At 40.2% G+C, this 23,428-nt stretch overlaps 1 protein-coding gene across 5 annotated transcripts; it reads right to left on the reverse strand.

The window, feature by feature from the left end:
* Window positions 1-5,931: 5,931 nt before the first annotated feature.
* Window positions 5,932-22,958, reverse strand: LOC113021057 (NLR family CARD domain-containing protein 3-like). Of its 5 annotated transcripts, none has more exons than XM_026165468.1 (13): window positions 22,609-22,958; window positions 22,247-22,275; window positions 21,133-21,778; window positions 20,970-21,007; window positions 20,614-20,850; window positions 18,275-20,144; window positions 16,219-16,401; window positions 14,356-14,523; window positions 12,702-12,875; window positions 8,589-8,762; window positions 7,444-7,617; window positions 7,260-7,309; window positions 5,932-6,733 (listed from the first exon to the last, which is right to left on the reverse strand). In XM_026165468.1, exons 3-13 carry the CDS (start codon window positions 21,372-21,374, stop codon window positions 6,198-6,200), a joined length of 3,846 nt encoding a protein of 1,281 aa, XP_026021253.1. In that variant the 5' UTR covers window positions 21,375-21,778; window positions 22,247-22,275; window positions 22,609-22,958; the 3' UTR covers window positions 5,932-6,197. The 5 variants fall into 5 exon arrangements, with proteins under 5 accessions (XP_026021253.1, XP_026021254.1, XP_026021255.1 ...); XM_026165469.1 differs by having other exon boundaries at window positions 21,133-21,419; window positions 21,631-22,275; XM_026165470.1 differs by having other exon boundaries at window positions 21,133-21,501; window positions 21,631-22,275.
* Window positions 22,959-23,428: the final 470 nt, after the last annotated feature.

Genomic DNA, 23,428 nt, shown 5'->3' on the forward strand with positions numbered 1-23,428 from the left:
ACAAAAAGCAGCAAGATATTGAATAAAACAGTTTTATTGATTAAAAAACACACTATATCGGATTCATATCGGTATCGGCAGATATCCAAATTTATGATATCAGTATCGGACATAAAAATGTTGTATCGTGCCATCTCTAAAATATGTTAGATTTGTATTGTTGATTGTCATTTATGCTTAGAAATATTTACTTATATATGCTTAGAGTTTTGTAATTAGTTGTAGATTGGTAGAGGTTTTGATCCTTGATAGTCTGCAAACCTTGTGTGTATTAGACAGCACTCTGGGAGCATGAGAGGTCGTACCGTGTCTTATTGTTTTATGGTAGGATTAACGTAGTTGCGTCTGTTCTAGTCTAAGTGCTTTAACTGCTTGACTTCCTCACCGTGTTATCTAGGGTGAGGGGGGGTCTAGCCTCTTCCTGACCAAGGATGTTTGCCTTCGTGCTTTCATGTTATATGACCCTTTGAAAAGCAGTAACACACACACACACACACACACACACACACACACACACACACACACACACACACACACACACACAGTATTCTTTGTTCACATGTATACCTATGTAAGATGCTATATGTTAATGACCCTATGCATATTCATGTAACCACAATAAAAGGAGTGCTATGGGGAGCCTGGCTGAGAGTCTGACGGAGGTCAAGTGGTGGAACGACACTTGGTTCCAGGCAGGTCTCCCTCATGCATGAGTAACATGAAGAACTTTGCCTACTTCGTGTCTTGCTTGCTGTGTAATTATATTGTCCTCAACGTTCCAGCGAATAGGTTCAAGCTACAAACATATATATATATATATATATATATATATATATATATATATATATATATATATATACATGTGGAAAAAAAACTCCACTCAGACTGAGCTCCTAGTGGGAGAACAGCTTGATAACAGAAAAAACACCTCAGCACAAAAGCACATGACTATCAATACACCATAGAAACACAAGACAAGCAACAGGGGTGGGTAAAGGGTAAGAGAGAGCCGGTGTAGACAGCGCATCCGGTTCTGCAGCATCTGTGCTGGTCCAGTTGACTGCTATCTTCCCCGGTAGGGCACAAGCGTCGAAGGCGTTGGAAAGGGAGGGGGGATGAGTGAGTGCTTATCAGTGTAAGTGTGTGTGTGTGCGTGTCCATAGTTTAGCTGAGCCAGTGTCCTTCGGCCTATCAGGCTAAGTAAACAGTCCTCCAGCCAATCCAGGTGTCCTTGCATGGGATGGGAAGAATAGCCGTAACACAGTCATTATCAGGGAGTGATTGTTCGGCTCCAGCCTTGGGCCTAAATCCATAATTCTCTTTTAGGTTTTAGAGAACGACAGTGGGAGGCTATTCCAGGGAAAGTAATGCACACAAGACAAGACAAGGACAGGGAAGATAAGGGTGAGGAGGAGAGGAGAAAAGTGCGACCGCCTTCGCTGAGAGCTAAAGAAGAAGATTATATATATATATATATATAAATATATATATATATATATATATAGCCACCTCCTGTACATGGATGACATCAAGCTGTATGCCAAGAGTGAACGAGACATCGATTCACTGATCCACACTACCAGGCTATACAGCAATGACATTGGAATGTCGTTCGGACTGGAGAAGTGTAGTCGGATGGTAGCAAAGAGAGGGAAGGTAGTCAGAACTGAGGGGATTGAACTACCAGAAGGCAACATTGCAGACATAGAGGACAGTTACAAGTACCTGGGGATCCCACAGGCGAATGGGAACCATGAAGAGGCCGCTAGAAAAGCTGCAACCACCAAGTACCTGCAGAGGGTCAGGCAACTCCTGAGGAGTCAGCTGAATGGTAAGAACAAGATCTGGGCCATCAACACGTACGCCCTGCCCGTGATCAGGGCCCTGCTGGGGTAATAGGCTGGCCAAAGGAGGAGATAGAAGCCACTGACATAAAGACAAGAAAGCTCCTTACCATGCATGGAGGGTTTCACCCCAAGTCCAGCACCCTGAGGCTGTACGCTAAGCGGAAGGAAGGGGGCCGGGGACTAGTGAGTGTCAGCACCACAGTCCAGGATGAGACAACGAACATCCAAGAATACATTGGGAAGATGGCCCCAACTGACCGAGTGCTCAGTGAATATCTCAGGCAGCAGAAACCCAAGAAAGAGGAGGGAGACGAGGAACCATCATGGAAGGAAAGGCCCCTGCACGGTATGTACCACCGGCAGATAGAGGAGGTGGCTGATATCCAGAAATCCTACCAGTGGCTGGACAAAGCTGGACTGAAAGACAGCACAGAGGCACTAATCATGGCAGCACAAGAACAAGCTCTGAGCACAAGATCCATAGAGGCTGGGGTCTATCACACCAGGCAAGACCCCAGGTGCAGGCTGTGTAAAGATGCCCCAGAGACAATCCAGCACATAACAGCAGGGTGCAAGATGCTAGCAGGCAGGGCATACATGGAATGCCATAACCAAGTGGCCGGCATAGTGTACAGGAACATCTGTGCCGAGTATAACCTGGAAGTCCCGAGGTCAAAATGGGAGATGCCTCCAAGGGTGGTGGAGAATGACCGAGCTAAGATCCTGTGGGACTTCCAGATACAGACGGACAAAATGGTGGTGGCTAACCAACCGGACATAGTGGTGGTAGACAAACAGAAGAAGATGGCCGTAGTGACCGATGTAGCGGTTCCTAATGACAGCAATATAAGGAAGAAGGAACACGAGAAGCTGGAGAAATACCAAGGGCTCAGAGAAGAGCTCGAGAGGATGTGGACGGTGAAGGTGACGGTGGTCCCCGTGGTAATCGGAGAACTAGGTGCAGTGACTCCGAAGCTAGGCGAGTGGCTCCAGCAGATCCCGGGAACAACATCGGAGATCTCTGTCCAGAAGAGCGCAGTCCTGGGAACAGCTAAGATACTGCGCAGGACCCTCAAGCTCCTAGGCCTCTGGTAGAGGACCCGAGCTTGAAGGATAAACCGCCCGCAGGGGCGTGCTGGGTGTTTATATATATATATATATATATATATAATCTTTTTTCTTACTTTTGTGTCATGTAAATGCTGCAATGAAACAGCCATGATGCATTCTGAAGCTGTGGCTGGATTTAAAAAAAAAAAAAAAAAAGCAAGACAGGAAGTGAACAGTTGTCAGGCTGAGCGGATACATCAGAATTTTATATATATGTAGCTCACTTCTGCTCTGTGAGTGACTCGTGTGAGGTGGAAAAAAAGTGTGTGCATTTTGTATAATTTTCATAAGCTTTATTATTTGTTTGAAGTGAACTAAATAATAAATTGAAATTGTACATAAGAACATGCATGGTAAGGTGTAATATGACGTGATGAACAACAGATTACTTCCACGTTCACTAGTATGTAATAAAGTTATATACAATTAAATATCCTGTGCACTGAAGTCAGGGTTGAGCTTTTTTTTTTGTTTTTGTCAAAGCCCCAGGGTTCATCTGTCATGGTGGCCTAGAAATATTGATTCACAAAGTACTACTGGTGACACTGCTGATGACTTGTGACTCTTCTTATGCATCCACTTATTATTTTACCACTGTGCTTTTCTTTCAGTCTTTTCCTCTTGTGACACTGCTGGGTGGTATAAGGCACATCTGTCAGTGAAGCTCCTGGAAGTCAGTGAGAAACCACAGGATGTTTTTTTTTTACTCTGCAAATTTAATTTGTTAGTGTCTAGTGTATTTTACTAATAGATATGGAAGTGGTGGATAAAAATTTTTATCATGTAGTTTTGTAACTTTTTTTCTGCTAAAGCATGTTGCTGTGTCTTTGTACTCTGCACTTGTATCCTGAACTCTCATTTAACAATACAAACTAAAGTCTATTGAAGTCTGTTTACTTCTTTTCATGTAAATGAACTTTGTCACAAATGAAATTTCTCAGTTTGCGATATTGATTCTCATTAATGTGTTATATGTACACAGTTCACAGCAAAATTTCCCATCAGCAGTTAACCATATTAGTTGACCTGCTGGTATGTATGTGGTGGGACGTGGTTTGTGGTGCAGTGCAGGGAAGGCAGACGCACCCACTCTGCATCCGCAATCACACCCACTGGCTACAAGAAGGGGAATCAGGGTTGTGTTTGGGTTGGTGTTGTGTTGTGGTGTGATGCATCTGCAGCTGAGAGCTGAGAGCTGCAGCTGAACTAATAAAGATGGCCCAAATCCTTGATCTGTGGACTCGCCGTGTCTCATTCACACCACAATGTATTTAAATAATAGCTAGCAACCCAATCACTAGTCTCAATGTTTGTCATGCTTGCACATTATTAACAATGTTAGCAAACAAGCTAATACAATACTTAATAAACAGAGATTTGTTTGTGACTCTTCTAACTGTAACTACTACTATTGGAAATATTACTATTTTAAAAAAAATAGCTAGGTTAACTGCACATAAACTGTCATTAGCCTTCAGCTTGGTTGGCTAGCTACAGCTGCAGGGAAAACTCATCCATCCAATCTCTTCTATTTATCCAATTCAGGGTTGTGGAGTGGCTGAAGCCCATCTTAACTACCATAAGACAAGAGGCAGGGTACAGCCTGGACAGGTCACCAGTTTATCACAGGGCTAGCACAGTGACTCAGACAACTATTTGCACCTATATTCACACCTATATCCAATTTAGACTCACCAATTAACCTAACAACACTAACAAGCTATTGAAAAGATGGGAAAACCCCCTTTTTTAAAATACTTTTTTAATACTTTTCATGCCATGATATTTGACAGACTTGCAGTGTCATGACCAGAGCTTTGGTAAAAAGATGGATTGACTGAATTTGAGGGGTATGGCATTCTATAATGAAAATGACTGGTCAAATCCTGAAAGACATAACAAAGGGTGACTGGTTTTTATAATTCATGGTGGTGGACGACCATATAATTGTGGTTGAATTTTGGTCGTAATAAGGAAAGTTATCGGCTCTAATGTGGATTTACTTCTTTTGCTGTCACCCATGGGCATGCTCACTGTTGTACAGGAAATTGGATGTGTACAAAATAACCAGGAATGGAGATAAGACCGTCCCCTTTGGTCCCCCAGTGTTACTAAACACCACATCACATCACTCTTAATGTGCCAGTAGGTTGAAGTAAACCTAACAGTCTTCATTTTTGTTGAAACTGCATTCACCACTGTTTGGAGAGATTAATATTACATTTCTGCAACAACTTTTAAACCAAATTTCAATATGTTTACAAATATGCCATCCCATTTTTTTCTGAATCTCTTTTGAAAACAGTATATCAGAATATGAAAAATTTTGTACTAGTCATGTTCTGCAGGTGTGTGGCTTTTGAATGAGAAGAGATTAAGGGCTTTGGAAAATGAGATCATTGGATGTATTTTACGTGAAAACAATCAAACACGATCTCCACATTGGTCCATACAGATGTCTGGTTTGCTCAATGTGTAAAAAAAATTCATGTTGGTTGCAATATATTGTTGTTGCAGTCAGGGGGAAAAAGACAGAGACAGATAAACACGCAGTGTCTTTCACTCGTGGTTTCTCTTATCATTAAAAGTAAATAACAAGGTAGACTAGTAATCCAAATCAAAAATTGCCACAATATTTTTCTGTTGTCTGACCTATCAGGTTGATAAAATTCATGCAAAAGCAAATGCAGCCTGTACAAGCTGTGTGCAGCCACTATTGGGGTCATCCTAGGAAGAAGCTAAGAATTACAATAAATATGTGACTTTTTAATTTGCAAATTTTGTTCCCTACAAATTATTATTATTATTGTTGTTGTTGTTAGGAGGTGTATAAATATAAAATGGAAAAGATACATGAGTACAAATCAGTAAATATAAAATTTTAAAGAAAGATAATACATTTATTTATACAGCACCTTTCAAAAAATGTTACAACACAGCACAACAGAAACATTAAAAATGAATGTATAAAAAAAGTCATGTTTAACATTTTACAAAATGTACAGTCAACACAGTTGGGATAAACATATACTGCCTTTGATAGGTCGTTTAAGTCCCACACATTTGGTCTGGCAAATTTCTGAAGTCTGCTAAAAAGTGAGCCCACATTTTTAGTGTTGTTGAAGGCATGCAGGACATGAAACCATGTCTTTATTATATGCAGCTGAGCACGACATAATATAAAGAGATACCATAAACCTTCCAATCCAGTTTTTTTTCCTGAATAATCTTTCTTTCCTTTCATCTAAAATTTTCTTCTTTTCTTTGTTTACAAAGGTAAATTGATCCCAACTGATCCAGAGAGAAACCAGGATGGAGTGGTTCAGTGAAAGCTGTGTGTATGGTGTAGAGATGAGTAACTGTGTCAGCAGAGACTTTAAAGAAGGACAAAATACCTGCCGGCCAGTCCAGATACATTCCTATGGTACACCTCAGTGGTGTACTTTTCAAAAGTGTTAAGTTATTGTTATGACTAAAAACACCACCATTCATCCAGCACCAAGACTTTTCATTTTTTCCAAAAGAAAATTCAGAGGAAGAGTCTCCCACCCGGTCAATGCTTTTATATGCCACTCCAACATCAGCCCGTAAACACTCAACCTCCCAGTAATGGCGACTTGTCAGACCTTCTTCACAGAGAACCTGATCAAGATCAAATCTGTCTGGATGATCAGGATATGGTTGCTTCTCTTGAACACATTCTGCCATTTTTTTCTCCTTGGTTAAAATAATATTCACACCTGCTGTGTTGGGATCAAGTGTTAGGTCACAGGCATCTGCAATCAAAACAGTAGAAAAACGTTAACTGTTTGTGCCGTTCTTGATCTCAGATAATGTTGCTATGAAGCTTAAACCAAAAGTGGTTTAGTTATTATTTACAGGTGCCACCAAATAACTGCATGTACATTGTGTCTGTAAACAACAGACACACAACACACTTTGATTTAAGATTAAATGTTGCTCCGTTGCTCAGTCAATGTGGACTCCATCTTAGTGTATTGTGCATCAGCATTTCTAATTTGTTTATGACTTTAAACCAACTAATCATTTATCTTTTGAGGTATAAAATAAAATTTAAAGCCAGCAAATTCAGTGTTTTTGTCTGCTATTTATGTTCTCTATCAGGAAACCTTGTTGATAATTCTCATTGAGTAGTAAACACTAATAAATCCAACTGATTTTTCTTCTTTTTCAAACCCCCTGCCCCCCGATTTAAAAGAAAATTTTATATTTCAAATTATAGATTACAACCTGCACACAAATCACATCACATGCAGTGTTTCTTGAACATATTTTTCTTACACTGTCTCAGTAGCTTCAGATCGACCCAACATTCTTCATTGTGGTCCACACTAATGGGAAAAATAAACAAAAGCACAGTTGTTTACGAAGAACAATAATAGATCTTGCGATATTAAAATGACTGAAAAACTGATAATAAATTAAGCATAAAGCATTCTTTTTAAGACAGGATTTTTTTCCATACTTGACATTTTCCAGACTGCAGCATGTATCTCTCTTTTTTTCATTTAGCAGCTTGACTATTTCTTGATTGAGGTTATTAAAGCTGAGGTCCAGATCTTTGAGGCTGCAGTAGTTCGAGTCAAGAGCTGAGACCAACGAGGAGCCTCCACGTTGTGTCACTTTACAAAATGACAGCCTACAGAAATCAAACAGTGGGTGTGGTAGATGATCTTATCAAGACCAGTTTTAATGTGTGCATTTATACCTCACAAACTAAATTCATACGTAATCATATGATTATTTCAGAGATTAAAACAAAAAAAAATCATCCATTGAAAGTAACAAAGGGACTTGGTGGTGGTTATATATAAATATCTCAAGCATATTAAATGTACAAATTATTGCAAGGCATTGTAACTGCACGATAACAGACCATCTCTTAAACTGTCTGAAAAACGTTGAATTCAGTAAGACTTTTGTTATACTGCAGGAGGCTCCATGTACACTGGAGAAAATAATTATTTGATACCTTGCTGAATTGATGTTTTGTCAAGTTTTGAAGTTTTTACAAAGAAATGAACAGTCTCCAATTTTATGGTAGTTTCATTTTAATGGAATTAGTTTTATTTTCTGTAGGATTAAAGCTACTCTGTGATATTAATGTGATTATTATTTTCTTCTTTAGCCACTCTTGTTTCCATGGCAGTATGTTTTGGGTCATTGTTCCGCTGGACGACTGATTCGCGAACCATATTCAGTGTTCTAGCTGAGAGACGGAGGTTCTTGTCCAAGCTTGGAATGGAATAAACTGAATCTGTGGATAGGTGCGCTTTATACAGATAATAAGTTGAGGTCACGAGTATCTGTAATTCGCTGATTGATTGACTGTAATCTGCTAATTTGTGGGAGCCAGAATTCTGGTTAGGCAGTAGTGGATCATAAAGTTCTTTTATTCCATGACATGCAAATGAATTTATAACTTTTATGAAACATCTTTTCTTCTGGATTTTTGATTGATATTCTGTCTCTTTCAGTAAAAATGGGACTACCATAAAATCTGGAGACTGTTCATTTGTTTGTAAATGAGCAAACTTACAAATTGAGCAGGAGATCGATTATTTACTTCCCTTATGGGAGATTTATTGTGATAACATCATGTGAACTGACCTTAGTGTTTTTAATCCACACTGTGGGTTTGTCAGTGCATTACACAGTGCTATCACCCCTGAATCCAGCAGGTCATTATAACTCATGTCCAGGTGTTTCAGGTGGGAAGCTCTGAAGCTGAGCAAAGAAGCCAGTGTCTCACAGCCTTTCTCGGTGAGTTTGTTGTGACTGAGACTGAATGAAAAAATGCAGGAAATTTTTTTTTAGCTTAATAATATAGGAAATTGCACATTTGAAAAATATTAAAAACTAATTATTTTATAACATATATAAGCAATATACCATATAAAATGCAAAAGCCCAAAACAAAAATTAATATCCGTTTCTTTTCATCTAGCAAAAATAATAAAAGTTTTGTGCAAGCTGAAATAAAATAGTATAATAGAATTAACCAAGTGTAAGGTCTTTGTTTGAAACCATGTTTGAAGATGGCCAGTTAGAATACCATAATAGCTGTCAAATGTGTGCTTACATCAAGATGGCACTGGAGTGACGGCAGCCTTTCCAAGTAGCTCTACAACACCGCACCTTTTTCTTAACTTTAACTTTTTTTTAGACTAGGTTTTCAAACTTTATTTCACCTTCCTCTAGTTACTCTACTTATACCTCTTAGATATAGCGATACAAGATGGATAATGCACTTTTTTAAACTTCTGGAACCAGCTCCTTCATCTATTCGAGAGCGGAGCTGCTGGCACTAAGAACAAAGGGACAGACCGGCATGCGACACAACATCCCGGCTGAGATAAAGAGGAGCTACAGAGGCTGCAAAGCTGGAGCGAGGAGAGCGGATCACCGGAGGCGATTCAAACCATCAATCCCGACAGTGATAATGGGCAACGTGAACTCGTTACAGAATAAGATTGATGAACTGTGCGCTCTGAACAACCACAGACTATACCGTGAGTGCAGCTTGTTTATCTTCACGGAGACGTGGCTAACCGAGCTAACGCCACAGGCTAACGAAGACCTATGCGGTTTCACATCCATGAGATCTTATCGGGACACGCAGGCCAGCGGAAAAAGCAGAGGTGGGGGACTCATTGTCTATGTTAACAACAGATACTGTAACCCTGGACACGTCTCTGTTAAAGTTTCGGTATGCCGTCCGGACCTGGAGCTGCTAGCTGTTAGCTTGCGGCCATATTATCTACATCGGGAGTTCAGTCATGTGATCTGTGTGTGTGTTTACTCCGAGGGCTGACTCAACAGCTGCCTGTGAGAAAATACACACAGTCACAGCAAGACTTCAGACACAAAACCCCGAGGCTTTCATTATTATATCTGGAGACTTTAATCATGCCACACTGGATTCTACTCTGGCTGCTTTTCACCAGTTTGTGAATTGTCCCACAAGGAGCAACAGGACAATTGACCTACTGTATGCCAATGTGAGAGATGCATACAGAGCCACCCCCTCCCCCCACTAGGGAAGTCAGACCACAACCTGGTTTACCTACAGCCACAATACACACCCCTCGTCCAAAGGCAGCTTGTCACAACGCGCTCCATCCGGAGATGGACCCCAGAAAAGGAGGATGCTCTGAGAGACTGCTATGACACCGCAGACTGGGATGTGCTTCTGAGCCCACATGGTGAGGACATAGAGGGGGCGACACACTGTCTTACAGACTACCTCAACTTTTGTGTGGACACAGTCGCCCCCGCTAAGACGGTACAGTGTTATCCTAATAACAAACCGTGGGTAACACAGGAAGTCAAAGCTGTCCTCAACATGAAGAAGGCGGCTTTCAGGAGCAAAGTGAAGGAGGAGATGAAAGCAGCACAGCAGGAGGTGAAACGCTGCCTGAGGGAAGCAAAGGACACCTACAGGAGGAAGGTGGAGCAGAAGTTGGAGAGGAACAATATGAGGGAGGTCTGGAATGGTGTGAAAACCATCACAGGCCACAACATCAAGAAAAGCACAGTGGGGGGGGGACTGTGGAGAAGGCAAACGAACTCAACAACTTCTTCAACAGGTTTGACCAGCCCACAACCCCCCCACCCTCACCCTCACCTTTACTACAGAGTCCTCTCCCCACTCTCCTACCTCCCTCACTTCCCCCCCTTCCTGACACTATGACACCCCCCTCCTCCAATCCCTCTCTCAGCAGCAAGACATCTCCCCCCCCCCCCCCCCCCTCCTCCCAAACATCTCCCAGTGTCACAGTGGATCAGGTCAGGAGACAACTAAGGAAGCTTCGCCCCAGAAAGGCAGCAGGCCCAGACAAGGTGTGTCCTAGGATGCTAAAGGCATGTGCTGCTGAACTTGGGGAGCCGCTACAACGAGTCTTCAACCTCAGCCTGCGACTGGGGAGAGTGCCCGCCCTCTGGAAGACATCCTGCATCATCCCAGTCCCCAAAAGGAACTGGCCCAATGAGCTGAATGACTTCCGACCGGTGGCACTGACGTCACATCTTATGAAGACTCTAGAGCGGCTCTTCCTCAACCTCCTCCGACCACAGGTACAACATGCCCAGGACCCACTACAGTTTGCATACAAGGCGGATGTCGGCGTGGAGGATGCCATCCTGTACCTCCTGCATAGAGCCCACTCACACCTGGATGGGGGAAAAGGCACGGTCAGGATCCTGTTTCTTGACTTTTCCAGTGCCTTTAATACCATCCAGCCCTGTATGCTTCAGGAAAAACTGAACAGGATGGAGGTGGACCCCTGCCTGGTGGCTTGGCTCTCCGACTACCTCACAGACAGACCGCAGTACATCAGGCTGAAGGACATCACGTCTGACACAGTGGTCAGCAGCACAGGAGCACCACAGGGAACTGTGCTGTCCCCTCTTCTCTTCACCCTGTACACCTCTGATTTCTGCTACAACTCTGAATTATGCCACATTCATAAGTTTGCAGATGACACAGCCATCATGGGGTGTATCTGGGATGATCAGGAAGAGGAGTACAGAAGTCTGGTGAGGAACTTTGTCGCATGGAGTCACACAAACCACCTGCAACTCAACACCTCAAAGACTAAGGAACTGGTTGTGGACTTCGGGAGGTCCAGAGAAGGTCCACTGCCGGTTCAGATAGAGGGGGAGGAGGTGGAGGTGGTCAACAAGTACAAGTACCTCGGGCTGTGGGTGGACAATAAACTTGACTGGTCATGCAACACAGAGCACCTGTATAAAAAAGCCCAAAGCCGACTGTACTTCCTCAGGAGGCTGAGGTCTTTTAACATCTGCAGGAAGCTCCTGAGGATGTTTTACCAGTCAGTGGTTGCTGGAGTATGTTTCTATGCTGTGGTGTGCTGGGGGAGCAGCACAGCAAAGAAGGACTCATCCAGGCTGGAGAAACTGATCAGGAAGGCTATCTCTGTGGTCGGCATGAAGCTGGACATTCTGGTGACAGTGGCAGAGAAAAGGACACTAAAGAAACTGCTGGACATTATGGACAATGCTGGGCATCCTCTGCACACGGCCATTAACAACCAGAAGAGTCTGTTCAGTGACAGGTTGCTTCTCCCCAAGACAAGAACTAACAGACTTAAAAACTCCTATATCCCACACGCCATCAAACTGTTTAACTCCTCTCTGGAGGGGAGAGGGAGGGGAGACAGGAGGACAAAGGAGGGGGGACCAACTAAGCTGTAGTGCCTCTTCACTTCACTGTGCAATACCTTTTGTGTAATACTTTTGTTAATAATCAATGGTGCAATAGACCTCAATACTTTAAATGTGCAATTCACTTGTATTTTTGATTTTATTCCTATTTATTCTATTTATCCCCTTCGTATATTTTATTTATATATGTCTCTGTATTTATATGTGTGTGTGTGTGTGTGTGTGTGTGTGTGTGTGTGTGTGTGTGTGTGTGTGTGTGTGTGTGTGTGTATATATATAATATTCTGTAACTCTGTAACTTCTGTCAGTGCTGTGCTTTTTGGAAACTGAATTTCCCAGAGGAACCCACCCGAGGGATTAATAAAGTTTTATCTTATCTTATCTCTTAAAAGAAATCAAATAGCACTCTCTCCCTGCTGACTGCTAAAATAAACTTGAGGTGGGAGGTTTCTCTTCTCTGTAAAGCTCTAAAATGTAACAGAATTTTTTTAGTTTGTACTTAAAAGTTGTTGTTGTTGTTTTAATGCAGTGTTGTACCTTAATGCCTCCAATCTACAGTTTGTGTTCTTCAGCCCATCAGAGAGGCTCTCCATTTCTGAGTCTTTTAAATCAGTGTAGCTTAGTTCCAGTTCTTTCAGGTAACTGGTGCTGGATGTGAATGCCGTTACTAACTTCTCACAGATTTCTGCAATCCTACAATTTCGGTTCAACCTTTTGATACAAAGGATAAAACAGCATTAGATTAGATAGATATCCATAGATACAGTAAATCACCCACTTTTACAAAAATTGGCTGTTACTCTTATGCAATGAGACCAATGAAGGCTGTTAGTTGAAGCAGAAAAAAGTCTTGGAAGAAATGGGTAGTCTATTCAAGACAATTTTACACTGTAGAGAAGAATTTGACTCAACTGTTAATATGGTTTAAAAAAAGCCCATGTACAGCCCAAAATGCCTGTTATAATTCATTGTCCCTGCCAGTAACATAATAAGGTCATCTGTGCTGTGTAACTGTTGATTGACCCACATCTCTACAAGTCCTGTGTTGTTTTACATCATAGACTGTATGCTCTAACAAGTGATTCATTCAGTTAATTACAGTCAAGGCAGACTTTTTGACACAGAAGTCTGGCTGCTCCTATGTACTTGCCATTAGCCGCAAAGCCAACAAGTAACAACCGTAGTATTTCTTTTTAAGTCCACTCTGTGTTAAAGTGTTGTAGCAGGATGTCACAGGATGATGAATACAGTTACACAAGTTAAAATAAGTTGTGGTTTCTTTTTGGTCAGCTCACTCAGTACAATACATGAGTGTGTTCTTACAGGACTAAGCTGATGTAAACACTACAAAGAAGAACAATGAAATCTGGGCATGCATGAAAGGCTCAACCTCTCCCAAAGTGTATCTGGCAAATTGTTTCCTCGCAAAGTGGGAGCATCCCCTTTGCTCTCCTTATCATTCATGTTGTTTTTGGACCTAGACAATATGGAGCAAGTAGAGCTAGCTAACATTAATCCTATGGATGAAACATTGACTTTTCAGCTACAAACCCGATGTGCTCAGTAAGCAATTCTAGTTGGCACGTCTGGAGGACCACCAATTTTTTCCCCTGGATGTCTATTCCAGCGGTAAAACCCACAGAAAATTCATGGCCAAAATAGTAGTAGTAGTAGAGTCACCTGTGGTTCTTCAAAGTCACTAAAATCAGCTTTGTGTAGATTAGTTCCACCATATCTACATGTCTAAATGCACTAAGTTGCCGGGTGATTGGCTGATTAGATATGAAGCCAAACAAAGGTCAAAGGTTTCTTGTTTTCCACTCTTTAAATCATTTCAGGTTGTCATTTGGCTGTAATAGGATAGGCTCATTACTCATTCATGAAATCTTTGATGCAAAAACCACCGCACAAAAGAATATAGTGTAAAACAATGGTTATTCAGTGAGTCCTGCATCAGTTTTGCCAGTGCAAAATCATATGCATTCTTTGTATTGACCAAACATGGAAAGGGCATTTTTTTGTTGTTAGTGGGCTTACCCACACACAGTCATGAAAGGTTATTGCCTAGACATCCAAGCAGGACTGAAAGCCAGTAATGGTATAAATAACTTCTGATCAAAGCCGTGTCATCTCAGGCTATAATGCTAAGTCCCAGATAAGGAATAACATCTGAATAACATCTAACACTGACCTGAGGTTCTCCAGGTTAGTGCAGCCCAGTCCGGTGGAGAGCACAGAGAGTAATGAGTCTCTCAGTATGTTGTCACTCAACTCCAGTTCTTTTAAATTTGAGATGATTGATTTGATGGCTGAAGCTAGATTTTCACTCTGTGTTTCTGAAAGCCCATGACCAGAAAGACTGCAAATATAAAGGATAATAGGTGAAAAGTGACTGATGAACACAGTCATGGGAAAAAAGTTTTCACACAGTTCTATAAAAACAAAATACTCAATAGCTTTTAGAACTACATTAAACAGCAATAATTCAAAGTAATTTTTTTGTAATGTTAAGTAATGAGTTCATCAAATCATTGTGGAGGAATTTTGGCCCACTCTTCTTTACATTATTACTTTTGTACATTTGTACATTAAGCACAAGGCTCCACACACGAGCCTTGTGCTTTGCGCTGGGAAGAGGGGGGAGGGGCGGTAGTTACACTCGCAGTAGCACAGGAACAGAGCAGGAGGGAGAGAAAGAGAGCCAGGGACAACAACATCACATTAGAAAGGTATAGTGATCATCCACAACTATTTTCAGTTGCAGATGATAAAGGATTCAGAAAGTTTATTCATGCAGGCCGAAATGACAGAGATGTGCATCTTCTTTTTGTTTTCATATTTTAATTTATATTTAATTGTGCTGTGGTCCTTTTTGTTGCTTCACTTTAAATTTATTTAAAAAGGAAAAAGCTGAAAATTTAAATAGTTAAAAGTTGAAATGTGAATAGTTGGTTTTTGTATTATATGATTTATTTATTACATTTTATGTGGAGTGAATAAATAAAAGTATATTTACCGTGGCCCCTAGAGACAAAGCACACACGAACTCCAAAACACGTGCAAACTCCGAAGCACATACAAACTCCAAAACACATAAAAACTACAAAACACATAAAAACTCCAAAACACGTAAAAACTCCAAAAAACGTACAAACTCCGAAGCACGTACAAAACCCCAGAAGTGCTCCAGGATGCTAGGCGCAGTGTTGAGGTTTTGTTACCTAGTGGCTACACAAGCCAGGAAGTACCAACGACTGGATTTGGTGTGTGGTAGTAACAGGTAAATGAACATTTTTTTAAATTATTTGAATATATATGCGTGCTTGTGTATTAATACACAAACCATACACATATGCTTTCAATTGTGTAATTCAAGTGATCTAGGTAGCTCAGTTAACGCTAGAAATGTGTTTTGGAATTTGTACGTGCTTTTTGGAGTTTGTACATGTTTTGTCTCTAGGGGCCAGCGCATATATTTATATATAAATATTAATTAATAATTAATAATAAATTAATAAATATTAATAATAAATTAATTAAAGTAACAAAACAACCTGAAGAGCCAGTTCAGAGCCGAAAGAGCCGGCTCTTTTTAGTGAGCCGAGCCGAAAGAGCCGGTTCTCTAAAAAGAGCCGGAAATCCCATCACTACTGTTCATGTGCTACTGTGAGTGTAACTACCGCCCCTCCCCCCTCTGCTCAGTGCAAGCACAAGGCTGGCGTGCGGAGTGAAGTAAAAAAAAAAGTGCGAGAGAGAGGGTGAGAGAGAGAAAACAAAAACCACGGCTCGCGACGTTCACTTCAAAGAGCCGTTTCTTTCGCGACAGACACATCACTACTGCTTATCAGTTCCACTTGCACAGAATAGATAAGAGAATCGATAAAAAATTGAATCGGTAAGTGATGTCGATAATGAAATTGGAACTTCTTAATTCTTATCTATTCCCATCCCTATATGCAATGCCTGCAAAAAAAAAATCACAAAATTATTATGAAATCAGTTTCATTCAAATAAATGATAACAAAACATAACAAAAAAAAATACTCTTACTAACCTAAGAGTTTTCAGTTTACACTGGCAATTCCCCAGTCCATCAATCAATATCTCTGCACCTTCGTCATTTCTGCTGTAAAATGTATTATTGACCAGGTGCAGTTCAGTCAGCACAGAACGTGGCATACGAAGAGCTGAAACGATAGTTTTATATTCCCAAACAGAAAGATCCAAGCCTGAAATTCTGAAGAGATGGGAAAAAAAGATGGTTCTTCAGTATCTGATAACGTTTTAGAAGCATGCAAATGATTTACTTGACTGAAATCACTGCAATAGGAGTAATAGCACCCATAACACTTCACAGCATGACCTGAATAGGTTGGGTTTTTTCATTCTTTTTTTCTTTTCTTAGGTGTTTAATGTCACAGTGTGAGATTAATCAGTTAACAGGCAGAGTGCATGGATTCAAAGGTCTGGTCTGGCAGATATGACACACTTGAGAGGTACATTAGGTTTAGTCCTACAGGCTGTATTTATTTCTTTCATGTCCTCATATAGCTCTGATTGGTAGGTCAGTACTTTAACTTGGTCTGCTCATGCCTTGTACTAGTTTTTCTTCAGCTCCCAGAGCTCTAGCATCAGGTATTACGTCAGCTGGAGCCAGTGGCTCACACTGATAGGGCTTCTGTACTTGTGGAGCTTATACTGGAGTCTGTACTGTGGTGGGAGTCAGTCATTTGTTTACATTAGCAAGCTTCATTCCTTTGCTAGCTAGTGTTGCAAAACATTGCTGCTGTGAAGCCTCAAACACTCTATAGTAAAATGGGATGGTAATCTTGCGATGGAAAAACTCAATTGTTACTGAGCGACTGCACTGAATTCTTTGGGGTTTGCAAACTATTACAAGTAGCTGGAGCAACCAACTTGTTATCCAGTAAATTCAACCTCCCAGCAATGTGTTTCCAAACAATCACAGTCTGACTTTGACCAACTGCAGTCATTTTTAGACAGACAAGCTAAAGTTTGTAAATGTAAGAAGATGCATCAAAAAAGTTAGCGTGCACCAATGAGTGCAACTCTTCTGCTTCACTATTATCTGTCGAAGTGAAGATTTTAACTCCTACGAAGGTGAATTACTGAGATTTGAGGTGAGCAATTTCCTGTAATTTGTGCTGAATTTAAAATGAAATGTGTGTCTTGTGTTTTTTGGAATGAGAGGGTGAAATGTTATCAGTACAATTGCGTAACTGGATGGCTCAAAGCTGTGAGCACAGTGCTAAAACTCAGGATGTGTTCTGTAACTCTTTATCTGAGTGCTTAGAGCCCGTGCCCACATATTCCTACAGTACAATAGTACTGGTGTTTTATTGAAACAAAGCCAAACTCAATATGGAGGATAAGAGGAAAGGAAGGAGAGATTCATGTCACAAGACATGTACAAGGTACCCATTTCTGCGTGTCTTTTCTCAGCAGTGCGTACACACAGTGGTTTCCATGTTTCTTTATAACACATTGATGTTGTTAATGATACCACAGGTCTGTCAAAAAGCAGCTCTTGATGGGGCTGTGTTAATGTCCTAGACTAATGTGTTTAATGTTATAGTGTGCAATATTGACTTCAAGTACTTATGGTTGTACACAGGCACATTTACACATATGGAACTGTAGCAGCATCTTCATTAACACATATCTGTTGTTGTAACACATGTGTTCTTGTAAAAGTCTGTTGTTACTCACAGACTTCAGGTTCGTGTAATAAAATGGATTTTAACAAAACATATCTCTTCTGAATAAATCCTGCGCTCCACCGGAGTCTCAGTCCTCAGAACCATACAGCAGCAATTTCAGGAGAAGAATTTACCCTTACATCGAAACATTATAATTCTTCTTCAGTCTCCTTTCATTTATTTTATTATATTTATTTTAAATTTACTGCTTTATTGTATTATAGTTGTTAGGACGTTACTTAGTCCCTTACATTAAAGCTTACTGATAAGCTTGCTTATCAAGTTGACTGTTCATAGGAGCACAAGAGGAGGAACAAAGCACTGCCCAAATATTGCAGTGCTCTCAAGTTGCTGAACTTAATAACATTCTTGTATAAAGAACCAACTTACCTTGCTTTCCTGCAGTTCCTCACAGCTGGAAGAAGTCTAAAGATACCTTTTCCTGATGGTCTGTATTTCTTGAGATTGAATTCATCCAGAGGTGTGTTTGACATCAGAATCAAGTCAGCCAGAGCTGAACACTCAACAGGAGAGAGCGGTGATTCAGGAAAACAATTTGGTTTCAGATACTTTCGTACTGAATCATGTAGGGAATTGTCTTTCAACTCAGTCAGGCAGTGGACAAGGTTTAGACATCTTTCAGCTGAGCAATCCAATAAATCTATATCTAAAAGACTTGACCGAATTTGCTCAATATTCGTTGAGTGTTCTTCAGTCTGTTGAATCAGACCTTGAAGCAGGTCTTGTGTTGATTGTAGAGACAAGCCAATAAGGAACCTGAGGAACATGTCCAGTTCTCCAGTCGTTCTAAGAGCTGAATTAGCTATTGTAATTTCAATCAGTTCATTCAAAGGTAGATCCACTGGAACTGTTTCCAAGATAGACTTGAGCTCTTCATCAGACCCTTTTAGCATGAAATCCTTGAGACTTTCAGAATCTATTTTTTTATTTACAAAACTGTGATATACAAAGAGAGCAGCAAAATACTCTTGAACTGTGAGATGCACAAAGCAGTAAAGTTTCTTTGTTAGGAACACACTCTCTTCTTTGAATATTGCTGTACACAACCCACAGTAAACTCCAGCTTTCGTTATATCTATGTCATACTTCTTCAGATCTCCAGCAGTGAATATGATCCGGCCTTTTTCCAGTTGTTCAAAAGCCAACCTGCCTAATTTCAAAATGAACTCTTCATTTGACTTAAAGATCTCTGCTGTATCAGGCTCTTCCTGCTCTTCCTGGTCGCCATATTTTTCATTAGCTATCATCATCTGAATAAGAAGGAAGTGTGTGTACATCCCAGTAAGAGTTGTGGGTATTTTTTGGTTTTCATCTTTGGTGTTTCCCATTTTACGCATCAAGTACTCAAAAACATCTACAGCAATCCAACAGAAGATAGGTATGTGACACATAATGTACAGGCTCCGTGACATTGTCATGTGTTCAATTATTTTTTCAGCAACTGCTTTGTCCTCAACTCTCTTTCTGAAGTACTCTATTTTTTGTGGATCATCAAATCCTCTGAACTCGGTCCACTGGTCGACATAATTAATAGGGATGCGTCGAACTGCTCCTGGTCTTGAAGTAATCCAAACAAGTGCAGAGGGAAGAAGATGTTTCCTGATAAGGTTGGTCACCAGAGTGTCCACTGAGGACACCTTTGTAGCATCATCCAGTATTGTGGTCGTTTTGAATTTCAGCTGAAGTTGACTTTCATCGAGACCATCAAAGATGAACAAAACTTCACGATCAGCCAAAGCTTTCGCAACTGCTATGGTTTTAAGTTCTGGATGGAATGTTTTCACAAGGTTCTCAAAGCTAATCTGATCATCTTGGACCAAATTTAGCTCCCTAAATGGAAACATAAGGATGAAGTCCAAGTCCTGATTGGCTTTTCCATCTGCCCAGTCAAGGATGAACTTCTTCACAGAGACAGTTTTTCCAATGCCAGCGACCCCCTTTGTCATCACAGTCCTAATGGCTTTCACTTCTTTGTCATCTTTCTCATGTTTAAAGATGTCATTACAGTTGATTCTAGTACACTCAACAGTTTGATTTCTCGCTTTATCTTCAATCTCCCAGATCTCATGTTGTTTATTGACATGTTCACTCTCTCCTTGTATAATGTGAAGCTCTGTGTAAATTTTATCCAATGATTTTTCATCCTTACGAGACTTCCCAGTGCCTTCCAACTCCCATTGACACTTCTGCCTCAGATATTCTTTGTTCTTTTTGATGACCTCCTTGATGACATCTTCTGCTGTAGGTAAAGAGGAAAACCACCAATTTCAAAATAAAGCATGTGTTTTCTATTGTCTTCTATTGTCTAAATAAAATGTGGATATGCGATTTAAAAACCATTGCATTTTGTGTTTATTTGCAGTTTACGCAAATTTGTAACATTATATTAATTGTATTTAATAATTGTACAGTGCACCCGAAAAGTATTCACAGCAGTTCACGTGTTCCACATTTCGTCCTATTCCAAAATAGATAATTTTTTTTACTTAAAAAAAATTCTACACAGAGAAGGATACATAAAGTGAAAACTGTTTGGTTCACATTCACATGAATGTATTAGAAATTTGGAAAAAAAAAAATATTGTTTTTTAAGGTGAAAAATGACTTTAATCCATTTTGGATTAAGACTGTAACATGACAAAATGTCAAATGCTGTAAATGCTTTCCCTATGCACTGTATACATAGTTACCAAACAACTGAAACATACTTTCACATGCCTGTGGCTCAATTTCTTTGAGGATTCTGTAGAAGGCGGATTTGGATTTTGTAGTAGTCAGTGCATTGTAGAGCTCCCTCATCTGATCCTGGCTGGTCCTGGCAGCTTGGATTTTGTTGTATATCTCCGGATGGATCATACCCCGCTGTCTCAATTCATCAGCTATAGCCATCACCAAAGTGACGCTTTGAATGAGCTTAGTGCGGTTCTTGTCCACCAAGGCTGCATCTATGAAAAGGTTAAAAAAAAAAAGTAAGACATGTTGTTTAGAACTTTAGAAGACAAAGAATGAAAGCATGTGCATTTTATGATCAGAGTTAATCATAAAATTATAATTATTAACTTACCTTTCATTTCTGTTACTGCTGAAGCAGACAGACAAGGACTAGAAAAAGGCAAAACTGCTTTAGCGATACATGGTTTATAAATCTACGCTAATAATTTATTTCATCTTTTACCTTAGAAATACTGATTGTATATTTACTTATAAGAAGATAATAAAGGTCTCACCTGAGGGCACTGAGTTCAACAGTATCATTGCTGTTCTCACTGCAGTCATTTTCCCCGGAAGTTTCTTGAGCATGTGTGCATGCAGGCTCCTCCCTTCTTTCCTTCACTGTGTTTCCCCCCCTCTGCTGTCCAACAGGGAGGAGTGAACTTTCTTCACTCTTCTCAGCAGTGGAAATGTTGTCTTGCTCACAACTGTTTTCTTTCGTTTTTGCACAGCAATGTGCAGACCATAGGCTCCCCATGATGTTATTTCTTCACAGTCAGCTCAGTGACTCTGTCATTTGCATCTAAATATGAGTATTATTACATAGAAGTTCTGTTGTATTGCTACTGTCTTGAGAACAGCCAGACTTTCTTTTCCCTTTTCACCTAATGCAGAATTTATCATAGATATTTCAGTTTAACTAGAAACATTTATTTTGCTATATTCTTAATCGTCACTATGTAAAATATCTGACCGAACTACTCGCTGTTCAAAATATGTTTATTTTTTCTTACCTTTGTGTCTGATTTCCAGTAGCTGCTGCAGTAAAGCAAAGATGTATGTTGCTGGATCCAAACGATAGCAAGACAGGAAGTGAACCGTTGGCAGGATGGGCGGAAATTGAATTCTCTCTCTCTCTCTCTCTCTCACTGTTTGTGAATACTGCAACAACAACAAAAAAGTACTGAAAACGCTTTTTGATGGTTAGTGCTTTATGCTATTACACCATTACACTACAGATGCTCTGAAAATGATTTTTTATTAATCAACTGATACATTTCAAAATGCTTAACTTTGTACAGACATGACAAGAATAACACCAAGGCTGTTCTTTTTAGGAGGTTAGACTGTTAATTAGTAACTTGTTACGGTAAAGTGAAAGTATTCAGGACAGACTAGCGCCTGCTCTTTTTTTAGATAAATTTTATCAAAACTCTTTAACTTTTGTACACAGAGAGGAAATGTGCAGCTAAGTAAAAGCATTTAAACCATTTTCACAGCTGCTTATCTAAGGTTTGCACAATATCAGTGTAGCTGTACCTCTTGCAAATCTTCTGTACATATACAAAAAAAAACAAACTCATTCACAAAGTTTTTGCAACTTCCTAATGCAAAGTGCCAAATACTTACTTCGTATAAGTGTAGTCTCTCATTTTCAGCTGTTCAAGAAGAATCTTAGTCAGTTTAGCAATAAAACCAAATGTTATCCAAGACAGACTACTTTATAGACTGCAATAAACGTTTATTATGACTTAGCTTTTTGTTAAAGAGAAGCAGTTTGTAGTGGGCGGGTAAATAATTGCATAACATGTGCTGTGATGTTACTACTTTTAAATGGAGTGTAACTCTTTAATCCTGAAACCTGGGGAAAATGAATAATGTTTCAATGTTTGACACACGTAATGTGTAAAAGACACAGACGATCTGCTGACTTGGTAACTGCAAAGCGCCAAAGCTCCTCTGGCATTAAAATCAGCACAAAAACCATCCACCTGGAGCATCCATGGCCGAGCAGCTCCTGAAGGTGTCCCAGTGCTTTTGTCCCTCAAGTGTGGGTATTCGGCGACAGTCTGCAAATGCAACACCGAAGAGAGAGAGACTACACAAATATTTGAAAACCTTGGTAACCAACATCCCTTGAGTTTGCTTTTGCTGTAGCAGAACTAGAGGAAAAATTCAATTGTCCAAGCTTCACACTCATGCAGAGGTTTCATTTTGTTGATACTATAAGTTTTTGGTTGGGCAAAAAGAAAAAGAGCCTTACGTTTTTTGGTTTGTTTGTTTTTTCGAGCTTTGTTTTTAATCGGGAAAGAAACATTGAATCCTTTCACGCTTAGTCTGCCATCACAGAAATCACTTCACACAAACCTGTGTATATTTGCATTTATTGAAAGTTTTCCTGAAACTCACTTCTTGAACACACCTTTGTGATGTATGCAGCTTTAGAGTAATCCAATTCCAAAGTATTCATGAAAGAAACCAAAGTACTAGTCATTGTCAAGAGATGTATTCTAAGACACTTCTTCAGCTGAGAATCAGAGAGGAGAAAGACACAGTTTTACTTGTATACAAGGGCAGCACAGAGTACTCGAACTGAGACTGAGGGCTCTGATACTCGCCCTGAGAGACTACCCTGGTCTTTATTTATAGATCAGTGGGCGTTTGTTCCTTACATTGGAATGCGGAAGTGTATATGTGTGTGTGTCAGAGTGTGACCCCATAAACAACTTCCCTTAACCTGCTGGTCTGAAAAATCCAACAGTTCATCTATATGTAAAAAAGGCACTTAGACTAAAACGGACATAGCTACGT

This window comes from Astatotilapia calliptera, chromosome 4 (assembly GCF_900246225.1).
Source record: "Astatotilapia calliptera chromosome 4, fAstCal1.2, whole genome shotgun sequence".
NCBI classification, from domain to species: domain Eukaryota; kingdom Metazoa; phylum Chordata; class Actinopteri; order Cichliformes; family Cichlidae; genus Astatotilapia; species Astatotilapia calliptera.